This window comes from Grus americana, chromosome 8 (genome assembly GCF_028858705.1).
Source record: "Grus americana isolate bGruAme1 chromosome 8, bGruAme1.mat, whole genome shotgun sequence".
NCBI classification, from domain to species: domain Eukaryota; kingdom Metazoa; phylum Chordata; class Aves; order Gruiformes; family Gruidae; genus Grus; species Grus americana.
Window position 1 is genome coordinate 25565723 of NC_072859.1, and position 24054 is coordinate 25589776.

Consider the following 24054-nt stretch of genomic DNA (forward strand, 5'->3'; position numbering starts at 1 on the left):
TCTTCAGGAGCAATTAAGAATCTGACACAGAAACTGGTCGCTGCTGGACACCTCAGTTGATCCTGGATCACGACGATGGGCGCAGAAGCGCTGCCCGCACGCCAGCAGACGTTATTGCATCGTAATGTAGATCTTCAGCCTGCACCCCTGAGCCTCTCTTTAATACCGCAGCGAGGCAGCCCCGTTCCTCTGCAGGACCTCCAGAACCTCTGCAGCTGGAAGACATGACTTCCCCGGGGGAGCCCTACGGGAGCCAGGCTGGCGTGCCCCGTGCCCCCCGCCCCTGGTTTATCCCCCCTTTCGGTGAGCGTTCTCACCGGCCACGGGGCGGCCGCCGCCTTCCCAGGCTGCCGCACGCCCTCTCCCGCCTCGCACCTCCCGCCCGCCCCTCGTGAGAAATCTCGCGCGCTCCCCTCCTTTCCTCGCTCCCAAATCTCGCGCCTCTTCCCCGCCGCGAGGCCGGTGCTCTCGCGATAGGCAACGGCCGGCCGGCGGGCGGGCGCGCCGGGGTGGGGGCGGTGCCGCGGCAGCCGCTGCGCCCGCGCTCCCTGACAGGCGGGCGGCGGGAGCAGCGGAGGCGGCGGGCGGGTATGTCCCTCCGCCCCGCACGCAGGTGGTGGCGGCGACGGTGGCGGCGGCGCCGCCCCGGCTCTCCGTGAGTCCCGCCGGCCATGGCCGGCTCAGCGCCGCGGGGGCCCGAGTCGTGCCGCAGCCGCCGCTGAGGAGAAGCCGCCGCGATGAGGAAGGGCCGCTCCCGGGGGGACAAAGCGGCGGCGCCGCCGCCGCCGCCGCGGAGGGAGCACGGGCGGGCGGTGGCCGCTACCGCCGCGGAGCGGAGAGCCACCCTGCTGGGGGGCGGCGGCAGGAAGGAGCCGGAGGACGCCAGGGCCGCGGGGGCGCCTTGCCGGGAGGCGCTGGAAAGGGTAAAGCCGGGGCGTGGGGCCGGGGGGGCCCTGCCGGGCCGTTGGCGGCCGTTGGCATGGAGACGCGCGCCCCGCGTGGCGGGGGACCTCTGCGGGCGGGGGTGCCCGGCGGTGCCGCCCTCCGCGCCCGCCCGGGCTGCGGCTGCCGCAGTCGCGGGGCAGGGGTGCGCCTGGCCCGGGCGGGGGCTCCCGTGGCTCCGGCGGGGGGAGAGTGGCCGGGGGGTGGGTGGCTGGAGGGCGAGGGTCGGGGAGAGGTGAGGTGATGGGCTCGGCGGGAGGGGTCGGGGCGGGGGGAGGTTGCGTGCTGCGCTGCGTGCGGCGGCGCTTGTTGCGACTGCATCTCCGAGCATCCTCTCGGGTTACGTACGCTTCCTCAGGTAGACGCTCCCAGAAAGAGGAACGGATAGGTTTGGTGGTCAGAAATGGAGTGGTGGGGTGTCGGTGTTCTGGCGGCGTGACATTGAGTGGTGGGGCAGCCGTCGTGCCAGAAGTCCTGCCTGCATGCCGATGAAGAAGCAGGGAGGATGCAGTGAAATCTAATTATGTTATATGCTTTCTGGTTTTAATAATTACAGAATACTTCTTGCTAGTAACCTTCTGTAGGTCACTTCTAACTGTGATGTTAATTACGATGCATTTTTCAGCGTTTTTCAGGTCTTAGTTCTTAACGCAAGAAGTGGTTTATTTAGGAAACATACCTTTGCAGATATTTAAAAATGCATAGGCTTGTTAAAAGTGAGACTGTGTAAGTTAAATGTGTCCACTTTTATGTCATTCACCCCCACAAAAATGGATCTACTGATTGCTGCTTAGGGTTACAGGGATGAGAGACCCGAGAGGTATTAAACCATATTTTGATGTGTTTTGATATTCGTAGTTTTACAAGAGAGAAAATGGGGGATGAGACTTAGCAGTTTAAAAATGTAGATGGTAACTAATGCTTTTTTTTTTTTGAAGAGAAGGAGAAAGTATCACAAGTATCCTGAAGACTCCCAGGATGCAGTAATTCATTGCTTTGTTTTGCCATTTTTAGGAGCAAAGTGAAGAACTAGGTTCTATGACCTTTCTTGTCAAAAAGGTGTCTTAAGTTTATATCATTGTTGCAGGTGCACAGGTTTACTCTATTTTTTTTTAAATAATTTCTTAGATTTTTCTAGAAAAGCTGCATTACATTGCCTTCAGTTATAGGAGACTTGTATTTTGGCTTTGACTAGTGGATATCTCTTGAATACAGATTTCTCAGACTGGGCCCAGGAAGAAGAGAGGTCTATTTTTTTTTTTTTTATTCTCTAGTGCCTTGTTCAGCCAGGTGGTTAAGAGGTGCTGTTGCTTTTGGTGCTTATCACTTCCTGAAAAAATTAAAGAACACTAATATCCTTACTCAGGAAGAAAAAAAATCTAAAAGCAGAAGAGGTGACTTAGTTTCTTCCCAACTGTCCATTCAAATAGTGGTTGGTATCGCTATCCAATGCAATAGCAAGGTGTTTGTTGTATTGTTTTGACATACTGTATATGATATTGACATGGAAATTTGAGGAAATTATTTCCATTCTTAGTAGTTGTGAACTAAACTATTTACACATCATGCATATTGAACGCGGTGTATACCGTATAATGTATTGAACACTCAGGAAGCTTCACCAAAACAACATTAACATTGCAAAACAGAAAAGGCTTCAAATTCAGAAATGCCAGTTTTTGAGAGGCACAAGGCTTTTTAATGGGAGATACTGCCAGTTTGTTTTTAGCTTGAGTGCTTTGACTAAGACCTGATGTGACTTTCAGAAACAGATCTTTATGTGCTGGCAAGCATTCAGTGTGACGGAGTCTTTGAGGAGTTTTGCAGCTAAAGTTAAGAACGCTTCTACTCAACTGGTGTGAGATGCCACCCAAACTTCAAAGGAGAACCTCTCATCCCCTCTCCCCTTCTGTCTGCCATTTGAAGTGGTGGAAGTTTTGTAAATATGATAAGCAACTGGAAATAAATAGATATGTTGGACAAATTCAATAAACAGGACAAATAAGTCTACTCACAGAATTTCTGTCTTGAATATTAATAATTCAGTATTTCTTTAAACATCAGGAGTTGGTAGTGTGGATGTGGTGGAAAGAGCCTTCTGAGATGCAAAAGACAGTGTGATACTCCACTTCCACCGATGCAGGTTGTAGCTTGACAAATATTTCCTTTGGGGCCACTTCTGATTTAAGTAGCCCTGTTGTTTCCAAGCCTGTAGCCCTCAGCTGTACTAATGCAACAGTGTGCACAGCTGCAGGGAAGCGTTTTGAATTAAATTCAGATTTCACAGTTTGTTTGCCATACATTTGCACAAGTTTGTGGTTGGGGGAGACGTAAGCTACTTCAATGTTGGAAAAAGTACTTATCAAACTGTGACTGTAGTAGTTAATCACTGTAGACCTTTAGGCCTTAGAAAATCTGGTCCTTTAATGTGCTGTGCTTATAGTTCTGAGATGTGCATATGATTAATGTTTTCACTTTTTTATGAGTTATGTAAGAACATAAAAATGACTGTACTTGGTCATATTAAAGATCCCTCTAGCCCAGTATGCTGCCTCTCTGAGCTGCCAAAAGCAGATGCTTGGAGAAGAGTATAGTGTATATTGAGGAAATACCTCTCCCAGCCTCCAGTAATTTGTGGCTCACAGGTTTCCGGAACTAGAGGTGATATTTGTTTTTAGTGCCCCCAGTGGGTTATTTCTTCTATGAATTTGTCCAATCAGTATTTGAAGCCATGTATGCTTGTAGCATCCACACCATCCTGTGGCTGAGCGTTGTAAGGCTTAAACACATTTTGTGTGGAAAAAACACTTCTTTTTGTTTGTTTTTAAACTTTCTACCTGCTTATTTCATGCCTTGTTTGTTAATTCTTGTACTGGAAGAGGCGGTGAAAAAGAGAATCCATATTATTCTGTGTGGCTTATGGCTTGATAACTTTTTCTTTTCTCTATCGTATCTTGTTTGTGACTTTTCCAGGGAAGTTTTAGAAAGACATGACTCTATCCGTTTCGTTATCCTTGCTGTTTCCTTTGTGCCTTTTGCAGGTGTGTTCCTGATCGGAGATAGTGATGCAGGAATCAGAGGAACAGGGCTGGGGAATAATAACCAGGACTGGCTACAGTATTTCAGCATATGACACCCTGTAAACTTATATAGCGTATTAGGTTTTATTCTTTAATCTTCTGCCTGCTTTTTCTTGATGATCTTTAAGCACTGAGTTGGCACTTCCGTGAAACTGTCTATTATAACTCCACAACCATTCTTTTAAGTGGTAATAGCTAGTTCAGAATTTGTCATTGTGTATATACATTTTTAGGATTTTTCTTTTACACTGTGCATCATTTTACATTTACCTACATTTAATCTTATCTGCTATTTTACAGCCCACTTAAATGGTATCATTAAGGTCGTCTTCAGATCTTTGGCCATCACTTTTACAACCTTTAATAGCTTTAAACAGTCAGCAAACTCTGTTGTGTAAGTGTTAACCTTCTTTGCTAGATTTTGCTTTAAAATGTTGAAAGTGTTGATCCCAGAACAGACCCTTGTGGGACTCCACTGGTAATCCTTCTTTTTTGGGAAAAAGGCCAATTGTTCCAACTTCTTATTTCCTGTCTGTTAATCAGTCATTAATTCATAGTTGAATTGCCTTCTTATTATGTGTCAGTTTAGTTTCATTGAGTGAGGGCATCTTTGTCAAACACAGCCCACTTGGATTTCTGTAAAGTATCAGCTTAATCATTGTATGTTTGCTGACTGCATTGAAGGAGAAAAATGGAAAGTTGAGGTGAAAGTTATCGTTGCTTACGAATGACAGTCACCGTTGTCCAGAGGCATATTACAAGCATTAGATTGTTTCCATATCATGCTTACCTAATTGGTTGGAGACGTTGTGATATTTATTGTGAAAGATCTCACATGGATTGTAGCCAATATTTGTCAGAGGTGCTTTTATTAGCATTTTCTATTTCAGGTAGAAGTTAAAGGTCAAAGTTCTCATAAAGGACTCTTCAGTGTCTAGAAGATATGACTTAAGGGGGTTGTGATGGACGTATACAAGACCATGGTTGGTTATAAAGAGGGTAGATGGCAAACAGCAGCTGACTTTTCTGTAGTGTTAACCTAGGAGTCAAGCTTAAAAAGAGGCAGATCTTCACACAAAAGGTAATACATATATGATTTTTTTTTCCCCCAAGGGATGTAATAGATGCAAAAAGCATTCAGAGGAGAAGGGATCTAGTGAAGATTAAATAGGCAGACTGCATCCACCTGAGGAATACAGCTGAAATTAAATGCCGTCTAGGAGAACCCTAGAATGGGGCAAATGCACGATGCCTCCCTTTGCTTGTCTGTAGGGAATGTCTTTGCTATTTTTATAGGTTTTTTTCCATGAGGAGTGGGTGTTAGCCTGTCCCTAACAAATCTAAATCCTGTCTTCCCCTGAAAGCAGAAGGAGAATAAACAGATATGAGGAAAGCTGAAGTATTGTGGCAAGTCTAGAGGGATGGAGGTTAAGGGTCAAAAGAGTAAAAGTAGAGGACACTGAACACTGAATATCCCTGAACTAAAGGGATTCTCTGCTCTAAAGTCAGCCAGGGAATGGAGTGGGTGCTGCTCAGTGGCGCTTTGCTTGGAGGTGTGACAGAGTGAGGGAACAGAAACAGACCCCATGCTTGTCAACATTTTACCCTCACTTCTGTCAAGTTTCCCCTCTCCTCTTGCTATGGATGGCCAGGGCCAGGAGAGGATTTATGAGTAGATTCCATGACTAATTTTGTAGGATAATAAAGAGATGAAGGGGGCAATAGTAGCAGAATCTCAACAAGCAGCTCAAGGGGCTGGTAGAGGGACTGCAAGTTGTAGAGGTGAGATTTGGGGTTAGGTGGAGCCTTTTGTCTTGTATAAAGTTTAACTTTGCTGCTGCTGAAGAGTTGGACTGAAATGTTGCTAAACCTGGAGGCTCCCCTTGCTGCACGTATGTTGGTTGGATGGGAAATGCTCAGCTGATGCCGACAGGCAAGCTGCATACATAATATAGCGAAGGATGAAAAATCTCCTTAGTCCAGATTAGTTTTGTGTTGGGGGAGCCCTTTCTATAGGGCAGTCAGTACAGTGACTATCTTCAGCTGTAAATTTTGATGTGCCTGAGGGAGATCTTGCCTGTTCCCCAGACATTTTAACATTTCTGTGGGTAGGAAGTATTTCCTGAGCTTTGAACAAGGTAACTGACTTACAATCAAATCATTTAACTATTACAGTCTTTGGGAACTGTAGTGCTACAAACTTTCTGAGAGTAGCAAAAGTATTCCTTTCTTTCCATGTGTCTTTGTAGATCTGTATGACCCAAAGCCAAAATGGATTACTGTGGTTATCCAGTGTGATTTCCCCACATGTGCGGGCTGTGGAGCTTTCCTGAAAGATAAATTAAAACATCTGTCTTAGAAATTGATCTTATCTTAGCCTTAGATCATGGTGTGTCTGTCACCTCTTCTGGAAAGCTCTGCCAATGTTTAATTATTCCTGCAGTTAGGAAACTAAACCACATCTTATTTCAAAGCTTGTTTTGTCTAATGTCCAACTTTCAGCTGTGGAATATGCCTATGCTAGCACAGGCAGTAAAAAATTCTCTACTATCTGATATCTTTTCCATGTATAAGTATTTGAAATGTAAAATCTGTCTTCAGTTGGATCAGAAGACACTGAGTTCTTTTGCTTCTAGCACTTTGTGCTTTCTTCCTGATTGTTCTTGGAGTGTGCGCACCAAAAATAGGTAGTACTCTGGCAGCAGCCTGGAATAGTGTGATCACATACAAGGTTACTTCTCCACTACTGTTTGATGCTTGTCTTTTAACAATTTCAGGGATTGCATTACCACAGTTGGGTGTGTCGTATGAGAGTTTTGTAACATTATGTGGATATTTCTACTCCCTGTATTCAGGACATCATGCAAATTGGTCCAAGATTACTTATAAATGTTAGGTTAGAAAGCTTATCCCCCCTTTCATGTTGTCTTTATATTTTGAATTTTTTTTTTCCTTAAGGAATGGCAAAGGATCTTTTCCACTGACTTCTCACCCTGTTTGTTTTTTTGGAAAGCAGTCAGTGACCAGCAGGGAGAAACTGGCCAAACCCCAGAGTGCTAGTCAGATTTGTTTTGCCTCCACAGCTGCAAAGAAGCTGTTACCATGCTTTCCTTGCTGCGTGGCAAGCCTGGAAATTGAAGAGATCTTTCTTATTTCCTAATAAGAACTTCCGTGCTTCAAATATAATAAGCATTTTCTCTTTTTTTTTTCTTTTCCCTCTAGGTGCCATCAGTGCTATTAACGGCAGTACCTCTATTGTGTTGAGCCCTGTATGTAGAATGCATAACAGTTTGGTGTTCTTTGTTGTTTTTCTACCATGAGTCTTCCTTTTTGTTTGATAGGTGAAGAAGCAAGCTTATGGAGTTCAGCTGACACTTTGCTTCTGAGCTTTCTCTACACCTCTGTCCATCAGGCTTCTGATCAGAGCTCTGTTGCAGCTCCTGTTCTGCTCCCCCAGCCACGGACCCTATGATTAACAGCTCACAACAGTCAAAGCTGTTTCTTCTAAGTTCATATCAAAACGTATGAGCTGGGATGAAACTTAATCTGAAGAAGATGGAAGTTTATTCCCAAAATTCAAGCAAATAAACAGAATCGAATGGATGTATCGCTAGCAATGCAGATTGCATTTGCAGTGAAGTGTAGTTTTTAATAATCACATTACAGATTCCATAAAAGCAAATATAGATTAAACATAGCCAAATATGTTCTGTAAGCATCATTGTCCCTTATCAAAGGAGGGACAGAGTGCTGCTGACTTCTAGAAGATCAGGAACCACCTGTTTATACAAATAGTTCTAGCTACCTGTTTTGGGATATTGTTGTTGTTTAGGGCTGATTTTGGCAATTCTGTCCTGGGCTTGTTTCATCAAGGGAGCTAAAGAAAGTCTTAAGGAAGATGTTGGTAAAGACTCCTAAATTACGAGCTGTGGATGTGACTTACCGTTTAAAAACTCAGTGTTTGTAGACCTCAGAATTCCTTTTCCCATCTCCCTTTCTTTGTTGCTGTCTAGCCCTTTTTTTTTTTCATTGCAGGGAGAGAGCAAAAAATAAGTGTGGGTTTTTTTTTTTTTTTTTTTTTTTAAATAAGAAGATGCCAGGTTCTAGCCTGTAAAGCTTCTAATGTGGTGAACCAGAGTCTGGAATGTATGGTTGGCTGGCAAGCATTCTTGCTCATCCTCAGAGTTTAATTTCTTAAGTTTATCCCCTTCTCTGTGGAGAAATAAAGGTAGCGAAGAAGCTAGAGCATAGCTGTGGAAGGAGCTGGTCCTTATGACATGTATGGTTCTGTCTCTGTTTTCTTCTCTGTCCTTTGCCTGAGGAGGCAAGAAAAGGAGCCAGAAAGAACAAACCTCTCAATGTCCTGTAAGTATGTCTCGCTGCCTTCCATAAGCTGATTCTTGTTGATGCCAGAGCTACTCCTGCTTTATGTCTTCAATAGCCATAGTTTTGCCTTTCTGTATTTTGATTGGGCAGCAATGGCAGCTGCTGGCAACATGTCACTCTGAGTTCACTTGTATGTTCGTACTAATGTATAGTAGTACAAGGAGGGGAAAAATTACTGAAGAAGAGAGTCATTTAAAAGCAGGCAAAGGGGAGTAGAATCAAGTGATCAGTTCTGCAATGTGCTTGTTAGGTAATAATAGAATTGAGCCAAAAGATTCATCTAGAAGCAGACAAAAGGAACGTAGAGTCAAGTGACCAATTTTGCCATGGGCTTGTTAGCAAAATAGAGCCAAAAGGCATATGACACTTCTCTGGTCTGATATAATAAAAGTATCACCTCCCTCAAAGTTGAATATTAATGGACAAACCTAATTGGTTTAAATTGATTTGTGTAAATCAATAAGTAGGTAGGCATTGCATCAGCAGCTTAGATGGGGCAGCTCGCCCATGTGAGATTTCAATTTCCTGTCACAAGTGAAGAGTAAGAGCAAATATTGTGTATTAACCACATTAATTTCATATCTTACATATTAGAATAGCTAAGCAGGCAGTGGAGAGATTATGAATATATAGACATTCACATTGCTGATGATTTGCATCTGAGTTCAGCAGTGCACTGTATTTCTTGTCCAAAACATGTATAGAAGTGAAGGAGCCAAGAGAAGTCTTCTATCAGAAATGGCTGGAGTTAGTGTGGGACTACTTCTTGTTATAATCATAATCAATTATTAGCTTGAAGGGAAAAGCTGCCGCTACTTAGAATTTGTTATACAGCACTTGAGAATAACAGTGGGGTGCTGTCCAAGGCTAGGATTGAGCATCTACAAAACACTCAGACTCTGGATATATTCATGACTGTGCTTCAGCAAGCCTAGTAATATCCATGTGTATTGTGTTGAAGGAATGGGTATGCGTTATTGTCTTTATGTCTAGAAGTTGACTTACTTCTGGAGCAAGCTCATACGCCTTCTTGCATTGCAAAGAATGTGAATGTTGTCCTGCCTGTCAAGGTAGTTCTTGGGATCTCTAGAAGAGGCAATTGTTTGTTTTTATCTGATGGGTTGTTTTTATTGCCCGAGATGCCTGTTGTGCACCATGAGCCACCATAGCTTTGGTGCTTGTAAGAAGTTCAGTGGATTATTATAGATACGATGATAGACACTTATCTAAAATAAGGTTTGGGGGGGGGGTGTTTAACTTTTATTTAATTGTTATTCATGGGACCTGAGTAGCTGAAGCTAAGGAAGCAGTGAAGACCACCAGGTTAGTGAACTGTTTGAGGCTAAACCAAAAAGCTTTATCACCCATCAAGACCTTGTTCCTCAAGAACAACAGTAGCTAAATAGACAGGTCATGTAGAATCTTGACAATTCCATTTCCACATCAACTAATGATGTGCTGTGGTTAGTGTTTTTTTGCAGCGATGTAGTACAACTTGAAGCCTAGTGAAAATGTGGCTGTTTGGAGGAAGAAGCTGAGTCCATGGTCACTCAAAAAAACTTCTACCTTTTTCCAAGGAAGTAGAAAAATCTGTTTCAGGTGCAGAAAATATACTCGCTCTTTTGATGTCTTTATAGATGTCACTCTTGGGTGTAGGAAGTTGATGCTCTGGTATCTCACTGTAGTAGAAAGATCTGAAGGCTTTGTTTGGTTTGTGAAGAAGTAGCTCTGTTGTTACCTTTAAAACCTGCTTTAAAACATTTTTTCTTTTTACTTGCTCTTCCTATAAGCAGTGTTTTTTGTGATGGTGTATTATCTAACTTAGCTTATGTCCCATGAGCCCTAAAACTAGTAATCTGTCAGAAATTAGTTTCAAATGTTCTGTTATACACATTACAGTGCAGTGAGGGAAGAGAGTTCAAGACTGAAAACCCAGCAATAATAGAAAAATCTAACTGTCTAGCTTGTCAGTTTTTTGCTATCTGGAATTGCTCTAGCATTAATGGAGATCCATTATTTACATGGAAAATAGGATGATGCTCTATTTCTTTCCAGGAAAAAATCATGCCTTTGCTATTAGAACTGCATTGTAAATATTTTTACTTTTTGTTAAACATATAGTAAACAATTTAACAATAAAATACTTTCTAAAACCTTTTAGTTGGTCTGGGTTTTCGTGAATGTAAAAGCAAAACAGCGCTTTAAAACATTCCATGTACCTGTTTAAATTTCCTGTGGCATATAGACAGTGGTTTTACTAAAGACTGAATTATGTGTACAGTTGGACCCAAACTTGAGAAACCTTGTTGCCTTTTCTTACTCCAACCCAGTAAAAACTAAGTGTGAAAGCTACAGCCACTAAGAAGTCAGGGGAATTCAGTCCTGTCTGTGGGATGAAAACTTGTGAAAACATATTGTAGCTGCGTTTTGGAAAGCTTGGTGGTTTTTATGAAATGTAGTACTTGTCAGATTGACTAATTGATGCTCAAGCATGTTGTTCTTTTATCCTTCAAATATGCAGCTGCCGTGCTTTGAGCTCAATGAGAACAATTTTAAAAAAAAAGGGCAATTTTCTAGTATGCCTTCCTGATACTATGTATACTAAATGGAACTTGATACTGCTGCTTATGCATGCTTTTTTCGTGACACTGAGAGTCACACACATGCAGAAGGACTGCATAAACACCTGATTCGTACTCTACAAATGGTTTCAGCGTGGTTCCACATTTCCAGGAAGACTTGTCTCCCTGTGCATGTTGATTTTCAGCTATCCCAGGTATTAAACTTGGGGTTTGCTTCTCTTTGCATTGAAGAATGTACAGCTCAGAATCATCAAATTGCATTTTTCTGTGTTCTTTCTTAAAATACAATTTGTCATTACAAAGCAAGTTCACAAATCAGCAAAACTGCATAGATATCTTTGCCCTTTATGTGGCTTTCAGAACTTTCTGATGAAGCATGTACAAGACCCAAAGAATCCAACTTCACTAATGCAAGTAGAATGTTTAACTCTTAGAAAGGTAAAACTGGAAAAGAGTGTAATGGAGACTTGTGGAGCTACTTAGGGAAAAAGTGCAATGATAGGCAGTGAGATAATTGAATGTCTTGCTTTGTTTTTTTTTTTTTAATGTTTGTTCTGTTAATGTCCTGGTAGATGCGTGTCTTCTGTTCACTGAGGACTAGCTGAAAGGGCTAGCAACAGCTCTTCTTATGATTGTATTTTTTGCTATTTGAAATGGAGTGAGACTCCAGTTTTATTTTAAAGAAGTCATTGTAAGACCCCAGGGCAAGGAAATATCATCTCCAAAATGGAATGCTTAATAATTGAAACAGGTTTATTAGTCACTAAAATCACACCATTCAATCTTTAGTGTATTTATAGGCAATTTATTATCATAAGAATCACATTTTTAATATGGAGCCTTAGAAAAGACCTTTAAAAGGAAATCAAGTGGTCAGGACTGGTGTTAAGTGTTCTGGACAGCACCAGAAGATCAGAGAGTACAAATAAATAAATAATAGTCACTGTTTTAGAGGAAAGCTTATAAATCAGTTGTATAGTTAATAGTGACTGTAGGCATTTAGATGTTTAAACATGTAGTCTTAGATAGATGTAGTGATATATTAGTAGCAAATATATCTTTCTCTGTTTTATTAAATAACTGAAATTGGACCTGTGCAGTGTGAAGATGGTGGCAAAAATATATGACTGAAAGATAATTTATGCATTCAGTTAGTTATTTGTATATTCTTTGACCTTTGCATCAATCCCTGTTTTTTGGGACAGAGGAGAATCTGTTTACGGCATTGCTTTGCCAGTTTAGCAAACACTTTAGCAGAAGTGTCTGCTGACTGGAGTCTTTCAGTTTGAGCTTGAGGCCCAGTGATGTTCATAAACCTAACAGCTGGGCATTGTTTTTGCTCTCAGGCAGAAGGGAAGAAATATATGCCTTATTCTTGGAAAAAAAATAGTCTGTTGTTTCTTTGGGATGGAACTGTATTATGTTGCTTGGTGAGGAGAAGCTTTTGTGCCAGACTGTAGAGACTCCCTGTCTTTGTGTGGACATTGACAAGAATTGTGCATTAGTTTATCTTTGTCACATTTTATGTGATTTCTGTTAAGAAAAGCTAAGGATAAGCTTTTGTTGTGTTTCCAAATGTTAACGTAATTTCCTTTAGGTCTGAAACCATTGGTAGTTTTATTTACAGTCTTATAATCAAACGATATTTTTTTCCCCATTCCATACGTGCAGATCTGCTGTTGAGTTTGAGGGAAAATTTGTTCTCAGGAAAACTTCACATAAGTGCTTCTTATTTCTGCTGTGCATTGATGTGTTTATCTCATTTGTGGTAGGAAGTGAGAAAATTCCACATGGTTCATGGAGACAAAAATATTGATGCCAAAGGACTGGAATTTCCACTGTCACAAACAAAAAGAAGCATTTAATTTTTTTTTTCCTGCTGCAAATAACAATCTTCCTCAGTGATGATAACACCAGATTAAAATGTGTCTTGGTCTTTCTTCATCACGTAAACAAATAGTGTTATAACTCTTAGCAGACCATTGTGCCTTTTTAGATTTTTTTTTTTTTTGCCACTAATCTCTACCTAACCACAGATGGTTTCACTACTGCTACTATTAAGATGATAGTTGCAATATATAAAAGCATCCTGGGCAAAAAAGTAGCATGGTTAAAGAGGATTCCCGTAGTGTTTTTGTTTCATATTTTTCTTTCTGTGCAGTGTATGCTATTCAAGTGAGCTTTATAAATTAAGATCAAGTCTTATAATTGTATTATGCATCTGTAAGTAGTCATTGAATGTCTAATTAGAAAAGTTCCTTTAAGTCACTCACCTGAGCAGTTCTCTGTCAAAGTTCAGTTCATGAGTTACCTTTTTCTTTTCTTTGTAGGCAGCTTCATTTGAAACCAGCCTTGGAACATCAGTTGGGCATGGATTTCTCTCTTCTAGCCCCCTTAGCCTTGGGACAGTTTTTTAAGAGCTATGTCTCATATGGACTAACAGAGACTTTTATTTGAGACTATACTGCATACTTAACGACTCTTTAACATTTTTCTTTGGGAAGTGCTTTTTTCAAAAGAAGATTTACTAGTAAAGAATTCATTTTTCTACAGCGTGCACATTTTAATACCTATTTTAATAACTATATTAATGTTCACTTGCCAAACTTTTTATTTTCAGCTAGTATTTTAATTTTAAATATATTTTGTTTGTGCCTTAGACATAGAAAATTCTATGTTGTTTTGGGTTGAGAATCAAATATTAATACAGATAACTTCTCAGTTTTTGACATACGACCCAGAGGTTCCTGTCTGTAACATATAAAATTAGGTGAAACTCTCTTCCATGTCCTATTGCTATGAAGCAATTGTTTATGTAATTTGAATGAACTTTTAACCTATCGCTAGGTCTTGTTCATCTCTGTAGACAAACAGGGAGTTGACATTCCCAATGAAAATTACTTGATTGAACTTTGTTTATAGGCATTAAATAGAATTTACACAGGTATAAGTATGTATTTTGTTTTGCTCCTTCCTTGATAATGAGACAGTGAGACAATGTTTGAATGTGAACAAAAATATAGTTGGAGATCTGAAAGCTCACTCATTAAAAAAAAAAAAAAAATTAGCATCACTGTTGCAGGGAATCAGGACACCCTGCAGAATGTTCTGGTAATTCTCCTTTTTATAGTCAATATGAAATTATAGGTCTTTTTACGTGCACAGCTCAAGATACAGCTGTGTTTCTGCTGCCTGCTTGGTTCCTTAATCAGTTCCCATTCTACTCTTTCTTACAGCATAATTGTAATGAAAGGTGTTAAATTCAGTGTTTTCTGCGTAAATCTGGAAGAAACTGGCAAATGAGAAAAGTTTTGGCTTGTTGATACCATGGATTATGGTCTTTAGCAAATCTAAACATACATCTCTATTTGGCTGCATAAAATCTAATAGATGAGAATACAGAAGATAAATGAGTAGTTGATAACACATAGGATGCTAAAGAGAACTTGCAGTAATGCTAGTCAGTAATGTTGGGGCATATCACATGCTTGGCACATCTGATTTTAATGGAAGCAATTCTTCAGAGAGAAGGTGTCACTGATGTCTTATAACACCAAATTTTATTACAAAACACATTTTTTTGGTCATAATTCTTTTAATCCTTACAGCAGACAGGATCCTAATGTACAGATGGTGAATTATGGAGTCGTTCATGGGTTTTTTTAGGCTGGCCATGAGTTAATTTCCCTGCACTATGCAACCTTTTTCATGTTTGAAATACTCATCCTAGAATACCAATGATAAAGGAATGATGTGGCTTTTAACATGCAGTGTCTGTTCAGACTGGTTTTGTTTTCAGTGTGACTAGTGACCACGTAGTAGTGGGCTTTTGAGTTGATAGTGGTTTCTTTGAACTTCTGTAAAGTTTGATACAGACTTTAGGAGTGGCTCTTTTGCTCTTTCTTCCTGAGATGAAATTCTTCTGCTTTTAGGCATTTACAAGCTGAATTCAGGAATTGTCTCTTAGTTGGGAGATCCTGAAGTAGGATCAAATACTTTGCTTGTGTAAACCATTGTGGTGTGATTTGTGTTTTCATATAAGGACCAAACATTCAAGCTGACATTTAATCACAAATTACCTTGTCTTCTAGACTGTGATTCCATTAGGAATAAAATGATTCTGCATCTCAATGATCCTCAGAAAGGGGGTAATAATGTACATAGTTGTAAATATTTACTTTTGCTTTTTAACAAGCTTTTTCATGGGTTCCTGCAGCTGGAAACACTTGGCAACAAAGTTAACAACGTGAACTTCCTTGGTTAAAAAATATTAAAGCTTCTAATCCACCATTTCTAATCAAACATGGCTTGGAGTTGTTTTCCTGAAGAGTTAACAAGAGCAAAAATCTTCCCATTGGAAGAACAAGATAAGGAGGATGTATTTTATAGTATAGGTTTCTGATACTGTGTCTTTCAGGAAACGTTCTTTTTTTCTTGTTTGTTTAAACTGGGATTTTTTTTTTTGTTCAGAAGGATTTAAATTTGTTTTGTAACTTATCTGCAGTTATAACACGCATTATAGAAGAGCGTACAGAGGAGGCTATAGGTATTCAGAATATTAAAGGTGTGGATGTTACACTGTATAAATATTGAAAACTTCACAGTGGCAATAATGCATAGCTTTCCAGTCATTTTGAATACTCACTATTGACGCTAAATTAAGTTTATATATTTACCTTTGTGGGAATGTTGGGATTTATTGCAAAATTCTTCAAATAAATCTGTTAAAGAGAAAAATATTGTAAAACTTTTCTGTCTTTAAAATACTGACACTTTTAGATAATGTAATATATTCTGTAAAGCTTTTCTCTCTTATTGCTATAGTAAACCAATATATTATAGCCGCTAAGAGGGCTATGTTGATTTAATGTAATTTTTCTTGATTCTGCTGTCTTTGACATTTTTCGGGATGCTGCTGGCAAGTACATGAGTTAAGCAGATACAGTTAAGAAGAGTCTTAGTTGCAAGTTCTTATTGAGCCTACAATTTTGGTCACATTTGGGCTCACCTCAGCTTCCTGGTAAACTGCTGGCCCTCTTCCCTCAATGTGTCATGTCCAGGCTAGAAAGTTAAGGCAAATTTCAGTGCTAAATACTACAGTCTAAATGCTGTGATTCCATTGTGTTAATTGCTACTTATTTAGACAGGTATTTGGTTTGTGATCTGTTCTGTAGACCTTTAATTTTCTTTTTCAGTGTATTTTAAAATACATTAGAGCAGACCTAATGGCAGGATCAGATTTATCTTTTGTTATGGGTACGTGCACGCATTATATAAAGCAATGAGGAAAGGCTGAGAAGAAAAGGAAAGCTTCTGAGATATGTGCACACAATCCTGACACAACAGGCTTTTATCTTTTAAAGGACAAACAGTGCTGTATTAAAAAATAGAAAATGCAGCTTTCAGTGTGGACTACTTTTATTGCTTACAAATAATTCAGGAAGTGTCAAGTTATCCTTGAGTTGCATTACTTGTTGCTTATCTTCCTTACATAGCAGGGTAATATTAGTGTATTCTTTGCCAATTTATTGTATTTAGATTTTCATTCTTTTCTTCCTTCCAACAGTTTGCTAGAATTCACTTCCAGATGACCTTAGATTGTTGTGCTCATTAGGCTTAAAAAAAAAAAAAGAAAAGATTTCTCATTCTTCTTGTTCATGGATTACATGTTCATATAAAACTTTTTTGTAGATGTTTTTTCCCTTGCCCGCCCCCCTGCTCCCCAGTAGTTTAATATGTTTTGACCTGCAGATTTGAATATTTGTTAGTCATAGTTGAATATTTTTGCTTGTAGATATCTTTAGGAAAAATGTATTTTTGATTTATTTGTAACACAATTACATGTAAGGAAGTGTTCCTTTGTATGATCTGTTACATCTTAAAGACAGATATTAAGAAGTTTTTTTTTTTTCCTAACATTCATATGTTTCTGATCCATCAGTCTCACTAACCGTGTGGTACTTTGGCAGTTCAAGGAAGTACTTTGACATGCATCCACACTTGCCATTTGCAGATTAAGGATCTGTGCTGTGTCACTCTCTTGCAGCACCATTAAATGAACATTAAAAAAAAAAAAAGCTGCTGAAAATCATTGTGGTGGTATTCGTGCTTGTTCTTTTATTTCTTCCTTGAATTGCTTGGGAGACTTTTCCTGTGCAATGGAATGGAAAAGATGACTGAGAAGGTTTTTTGTAGCTGCATTCTGAAATTACCAGATGAGGATTTTAATGTGGGATATTAGTGTAATCTTACACATCAGAAAGCACATTTGGTTTCTCGTCTTTTGTCTGTACCTATTGTTGCAATCTGTCTAGTTTTCCATCTAGTGAGTGTAATAACCCCTATGTGAGATTTCAGGCAAGAGAAACAGACTTGTCTGTATTTCCAGTGCCACACTATTTTAACTGTTTTTCTGTGCAAGTATGGTAAGTGACTGAGCTGAAGAATGCAGAACCCCACACTATTCAGGAAAGGCTTTGGCCGTTCTTCTTCATATCCTACTGTTTCAAGTTATGTGAGCGAGTTTTTGTGTACCTTTGAAGGGACTGATAGAAATAATCTTTGCCTAGCAAATCAAGATGGTTTGTGTGACGCTTTTATCTTCAGCCCTAAGCTTTGCAGGGTTTAGCTGCCTGTTTGAGCCTGATTTTTTAGCTTGTGGCAGAAGACACAAGGCCAAAGTCAATGAAGAAGTTTTTTTCTATCACCCTTGAAAAGAAATTAAAGGAGAGAGGCTCACAGTCCTTTTCACACTGTGTGAGCAAAGTGCTTCTGTTATGTGCTTACTAATGCTTTCCTTTCTAAAGCTGCAAGAATTTTTTCTTTTCAAAAGCAGAAGTGGAGTCCTCAAAATGATGGCAGTCTGTGCTATGTAATCTGTTCTTCAACCACTTGCTCTGGTAGTCTAATTTAGTAATTTTGAAAGCATGTAAGCAAAACTTTGCTCTATCACAGCAAAGAGTTTTCTGTATCGATTGATTTGGAATGTTGTGTAAGATTTTTCTGACCTCTGTATGTATTGTATCTTGCTTTGGGCAAGGACAAGGAAAGATCTCTTCCTGTGGGTTTGTTTTTTTTCCTTCCTTGTTTAAGAATGGTAACATAAACCACTGCTATTTCCATGTAGTTCATCTATGAACTGCAATACTCAAGCTGAGTTTTGATGGATGAGTGAAATAAATTACAGTCTTATGAAAGACAACTCTATTGTTGTCAAGTTAAAACTTTCCCTCTTCATTGTTTTGCTGACACAATGTAGGCATAGCTCTTAGAAAATGAAATTTTAAACTGGCTGTGTTGTACTTAGCATTTTTTTAAACAATAGGCTGTCTCAGAACAGTGCACTGGATTTTTTTTTTTTATATTTGAAAAGTGAGTTTAATAGTATATAAACCTACAGAGTGTGATTGGGTTCCCTTTCTTCAAAACATTCAACAGCTATGTAGTCTGCTGAATATTGCTGAAGTGTTTAATGTGCTTAACAAAAAAGGGCTTATGAAGAATTTTCCATATGTAATCTGTACTTAGCCTATCTCCTGTAGAAGACAGCCTAGATTCTTTGGTGAGTGTTGGAAGCTGTTCCCTTTCCACTGTTCCTTTCATATATTTGCAGTACAAGTCCTGATGGGGAGGAGTTGCTTACACTGGGATGGCTGCTGAAGAAATGCATGTGGAATGACGTTTTGAGAAGTGGCACATCTCATTGGGTTGACCTGAAAGGTGTATGTAGGCAGGATGTCACAGCTGAGCGGATATTGTGGTAGCAGTAGGTGTGCCCTTCAGTGTTGGTGCTCCATGTGCTCCTTCAGTTGGGGTACTTTTGATTTAGATATTAACAGATCTGGAAAGCTTGTGTACTGTAACTCAAGAAGAAACATTAAGAATTTGTTCTTATTTTTACCAATAAGAAGAGACCCTATGTAGAGGGGAAAGGGGAAGAGTAGGGGAGTGGGCACGTTCTTTGGTTGGAAGGGGTATGAGAATGTCTATATTTTGGGTAGAAAAACAGAGATGTAAAATACAGAGATTGGTGCTCACTTTAGTGCCTTTCCTTACTTTGGTGCCCCAAATGAATGAATGTAGGGTTTAAATTTTTTTTTTAGTTGCAGTTCACTGAGAAAGATGGGTGAGACATATATGTGTGTATGTGGAGGAAGAAAAAAACCAACCAACCAAAACCCCCCAAAAACAAAACCACTAACAAACAACCCCAAAACCTCGAACAAACAAAGAAGTTCCAGTTAAAACACTTTTCATGTTAGTCTTGAAGTTTTAACTGCTGATGGGTGTTTTTATCAATACAATAATCTCAAAATTGTTTTTGTACTGTATTGTTCTGCTGAAATTTTTTGCAGGCAAAAGAATACCTTGTTTTTCTCCCTCAAATGAAGAGAAGGTCCTATTTTCTTGCATGTGCTGATTTTTGTTCCTTTTGTTGATTTGGATGTTAAATTAATTGTTGACTTGGGGTAAAATTACTAGATTTATCGGACATTTGTTAGTGAGGTAAGGTGTACCTTTTAAGCTAAGGTTGTTACACTGAACCATCATCAAGATGTGTGAGATGTTTGTGAAAGTGAAGTGGCAGCAAAGAAGCAGCCAAGGAAATTCCACGTAGCCTTATCCCCGTTCCCTGGTGCTCCTTCCTCCTCTTTTCTGGCATTTGTGCTGGGTGGGAGGAACAGGATGTAAAGGGGGTGCCCGAAAGCTGCAGTTTAAGTAAGGGGTGTATTCTGTTTTTATTTGGGTGCAGATGTATTTGGGCAGGGGTGGGCAGCAGCCAGGTGGGCAGGCTGCTTTTGGTGGCACTAGCTTCTGTCTATCTTCTCTCTGCCCTCTTCTTTCCCTTGCCCCACCTCAGCTGAACACAATGGAAGAGCAACTACAGTTGCAGCATCAGCCTGACAAGCAGAACTGTGCTTCCCCTTCCTAAAGGAACCTAAATGCACTGATGAAGGCAAGACAATCATGGCAATGGCCTGTGCAGGGTGAGGGTGGGAAAAAGCTGGCTTTTCTAGGGATTGATGTAAGGAGGCAGGACACGGACTGCGGGGATGACCAGTGTCATCTTGCGCATAGGGCCTTTCAACAGAGTTATGACTAGTTTCAGGGAAGCATTAAAGGATGCTGGGAACACTTGTTGGAATTGAAGCATAAGGAGTGTGAGAGGGTAGGCTAGATGAGATTTTTAACTGATTTGCTTGTAACCTGGAGGGCCCATGTTTGTGGGGTGTGGGGTGGTTTTTTTTTTTTTTTTTTGAGGTATGGTAATTTCTGACTGTCACAATGGGGAAACATGATGGATTTTAGATGTTATAGGCATTTAGGACAAGCCATATTAAAAGTGTGTGTGTGTATTTCTGTATGCCTACTCAGACATGTATACACATGTAACTACTTTCTGCCATCCCTAATAAAAACAGCAGAGACTTTCTGCCCTTGGCCTCTGCAGCTTTCAGAGGCGTGCTGGCAGACTGCTAATACTGCAGTTTAAAGTTACTTAGCTTACTCCTAAGTACAAACAGAAACTGTGGTAGATGTCTTTTCAGCTCTCCAAATGACAGAAAATCAGAAGTATAGGCTGCTGGAAATGAAGGTCTTCAGTGCCTTTGTGGAAAAGGTCACAGGCAAATGAAAATGTGAGGTTCTTTGCTGCAAGATGTGTATGAGGAATCTTCAGATTAAAGCAGTTTTCAGCTCAAGCAGTTTTCTCTACCCCAGGTCACTTGTTTTCGTGCCTCTCCCCACTCTTGCGCCAACACAACCGTTTGCAGCTGTGTGATGAACTGGATAAGTGAACTGACCTACTTTAAGTTACCCAGCTCTCTCTCTTGATCCGGTTTAGACAGTGTGGCGACTGAATGTCTAACTGTAACCAAAGGGAGAAATTGTATCAGCGCAATGCCTCTCAACCTGTGAAAGGTGGACCACTGAAGCAGATGTGGAGCAAACCATTCCTGTCCCTCAAACAAATAACAAAGCTTTTTACTATTATGAGGTGCCAAAAGATTTCATGATTAAAAGGAAATGGAGTCTAAGAAAAGTTGAGAATGAGTGACTTGGAGCTAATTGAGGATTATATTTAAAATCCAAATTAATTTCTTTCATGTAAAACCACTTTATTTACATTCTTCCCCCCCAAAAAAAAACCCAACCAACCAAAAAAACCCCTTAAAGTTTTTAGAGTGTGTAATCCTGGTCTGGATTTGACAGTGTTATGCCTCAAACTGTAGATTGAATAAATTTTGAATTAATGACTTCAGAAATAGATTTTGACTGAAATCTGCAAATTTTAAAAACCATTACTGGTAGATTAATTTTTTATTTAAACATGATTTAAAACTATGTTAAACCACGTGGTGATATATCATGCAGAGAGTGTTCCTTTCAGTTTATTTTCTGCCTCAGATGAGATTTTATGAGGATAAGCATGGCTTGAAGTGCTGTATAGCTAATGAGAGGCATTTGAAATAAAACGGAACAGTCCATTAAGACATGTGGAACGTGTTGCATTACTGCAGAGAAGGGACAACTTGACTAAATTCATCTATAAAGGCTATAATGAAAAGTGTCACATTATTTTCAAATCCATGTATGATAGCTATGCTTGTAATTTTTTGGGTGTGGAATGAGTCTGATACCTCCAGAACAATTAAATGCATGAGGAAAGCACTGAGGTTGTGCTTGCCACTGTTCTACCTACTGTTGTTTTGATTGAAAGTCTGCTGTATGCTGTGAAAGGAATTTACATGTGTGGGAGCGTTTCTGACAAAGACATGTTTAGTTTTGTTTATAGTAATAACAAAGACATTACACAAAGGATGATCTCTATCCTAATTATTATTTAGTGATACGTAGGGTCTTGTAGTAGAGCTGTAACTTACAATAGGAGTTTTGGGTTGCAATTAGACATTGCAACAATTTTTTTTTTATAGGTATATTACTTATAGACTGGATGGAATAAATATTCAAGAAATTCAAAGAAAATAGTCTGCTTTAGCAGGAAATAGCTTGAATCAAAACTGAGCCTGATTTTTCAGTAGCCTCTTTTCCTATGTTCTGTAAGAGCAAATAACTGCCGTAGCATAATAGCCTTTTCCTGACTATTATTAATGATATTCCTTATAGCATTAGTGTTCAAGGACTGTATTTGACTGGGGTCTTGTGATGTGCTTTCCACACAGATATGTGGCACAAAAGAGGGGGATTTACAATTTTAAGTGGGGTTTTTTGCGTGTGTGTTGTGTTTGTTTGGTTTGTTCTTTGGTGAGAGGTTTTTTTTTGTTTTAAAAAGTCTCATTTATGCTTTGGATACTGTATGTTTGGGAAAACAGACACTTAGCTGTCATTAACAAACTTCTGTTTGTTTTTCTTTCTACAGGAGATGATAGCAGAGTCCACTCCGTTACGTTGCAGGAAGCTCAGCAATCCTGACATCTTTTCATCTGCTGGGAAAACCAAGCTCCACCGTCAGCTAAGTCAAGATGACTGCAAGCTACGAAGAGGTAGTTTGGCAAGTTCTTTGTCAGGTATGCCGTTTTGTAAAGACCATATGACAATTCATTAGTATTAAAGATACAGTATCACTTGTTGGCAGAACAGTTGTAATAAAAGATATTAGTAAGTAATTTCTTTAAAACTAGAAGTGACCTCTTGTTGGGAGGGCATACAAAATTTTATGTAAGAGAAAGATGCAAAAAGAAAAGAGTGAAAAAAAGTGAAAAAGAGTGAAAAAGAGTGACTGGATTTGGAGTGAAATTCTGTATGTTGCCCAGAGTGAAAAGTTAGAAGCTAAGACTTAATGTGCAAAGTTAAAAGAAGGGAGTGGTGGAACTTTAGGCAACACGATGCATTCTTACCTCTTTTACTTTTAAGGTCAGCACTGACTGTAAGGTTGCCTATTTTGCCATATTGTTTCTTACTGGGAAGCTGACTTTTATATCAGGTTCAAATTATTATTGAGTTTCTTTTAGGCTTCAAAAGCACTAGTAGGCATTTGTGGTTCAAAGTAAAAATCTCGCTTACTAACTAGATGTTTTTTCAGTTTGTATAAAGTTCAGGTTTTTTTCATGTGAACACAGCCTTCAGCCCTGTCAGAAAATTTGTCAACTGTAGAACCATGGAGCGAGCATAGTCTAGTAATTAGCCAAAAATGGAAGACCGAGCTCAGTAGTTTTCGTTTGAAAAAGACTCTGTATGTAGGCTAGAGGATGGTTTCACAGTTGTTTAAAGCTGGTATCAAAGTCTGTGATGCTGGCATTAGAACATATAGAGCTGCATGATCAGTCTAGAAATAGCTGATCTGCCTGAATACCAGTGCTGTTCTGTAGGGTTGACTTGCAACCCATTTCTTCCTTAATTAGGCTGTTTGCCTATTTGCATGTTCATGCAAGCACAAGAAGGGTTGGAAACTCTCAGGTGAGAGGGGAAGAGGGTGAAACCACCCATTTTGGCAGCAGCGTGGGCTTGACTTAAATGATTGTGAAAATACATCCAGTCCTGGTCCCTCTGTCCTTTATCAGGGGAAGATAAATATTTTAATGTTTGAGGTGCTAGGTGGAATAGAATTAAATAAGCAGTAAAGTATGCACATTTTATTTTTGGCTTGGCCTTGTCTTAATGTTTTATTTGTAATAAGTGGCTTGTTTCTGCAAAATGGAAACATTCATAATGTTTTGCGCTCATGTTAGTTTGTTCTCTAAGGTAAGTTAATCGCTAGAGGAGAATAGAAGTTTATTAACTACACAGCTGTTGGCTGATTACAAGGGCTGAAGATAGTACTATAGTTTGTTTTCTGTTTGGTTTTTTCTTTTTTTTTTTCTCTCCTTGAGTAGAAGTAAGCAAAGAAAAGTAAATAGGAGGAAGCAGGAAAACTGGAGAAGTTCTGTTTCTTTTTTAAAAAATAATTTTTCTGTTTGGAGATAATACTCTTGTAAATTTTCTATTCTGAAATGATAATGTTCTTCAGAACTTGTTGCTTCATCTTAATGACTTTTTAATCTGCTATAGCCTGATTCAGGAAGGGGAAAAGAGCACCAACAAGATCAGCTTGACCCAATTGGAAA

General features: G+C 39.5%; 1 protein-coding gene across 3 annotated transcripts in view; it reads left to right on the forward strand.

The window, feature by feature from the left end:
* The first annotated feature begins 499 nt into the window (after positions 1–499).
* MAST2 (microtubule associated serine/threonine kinase 2) overlaps positions 500–24054 on the forward strand; it is a 197758-nt gene continuing 174203 nt past the window's right edge. For all 3 annotated transcript variants that reach the window (XM_054834056.1, XM_054834051.1, XM_054834052.1), the window contains exons 1-2: positions 500–923; positions 22371–22518. In XM_054834056.1, coding sequence (XP_054690031.1) covers positions 738–923; positions 22371–22518 — 334 coding nt within the window. In that variant the 5' untranslated portion in view covers positions 500–737. The remainder of the gene's footprint in view (positions 924–22370; positions 22519–24054) is intronic.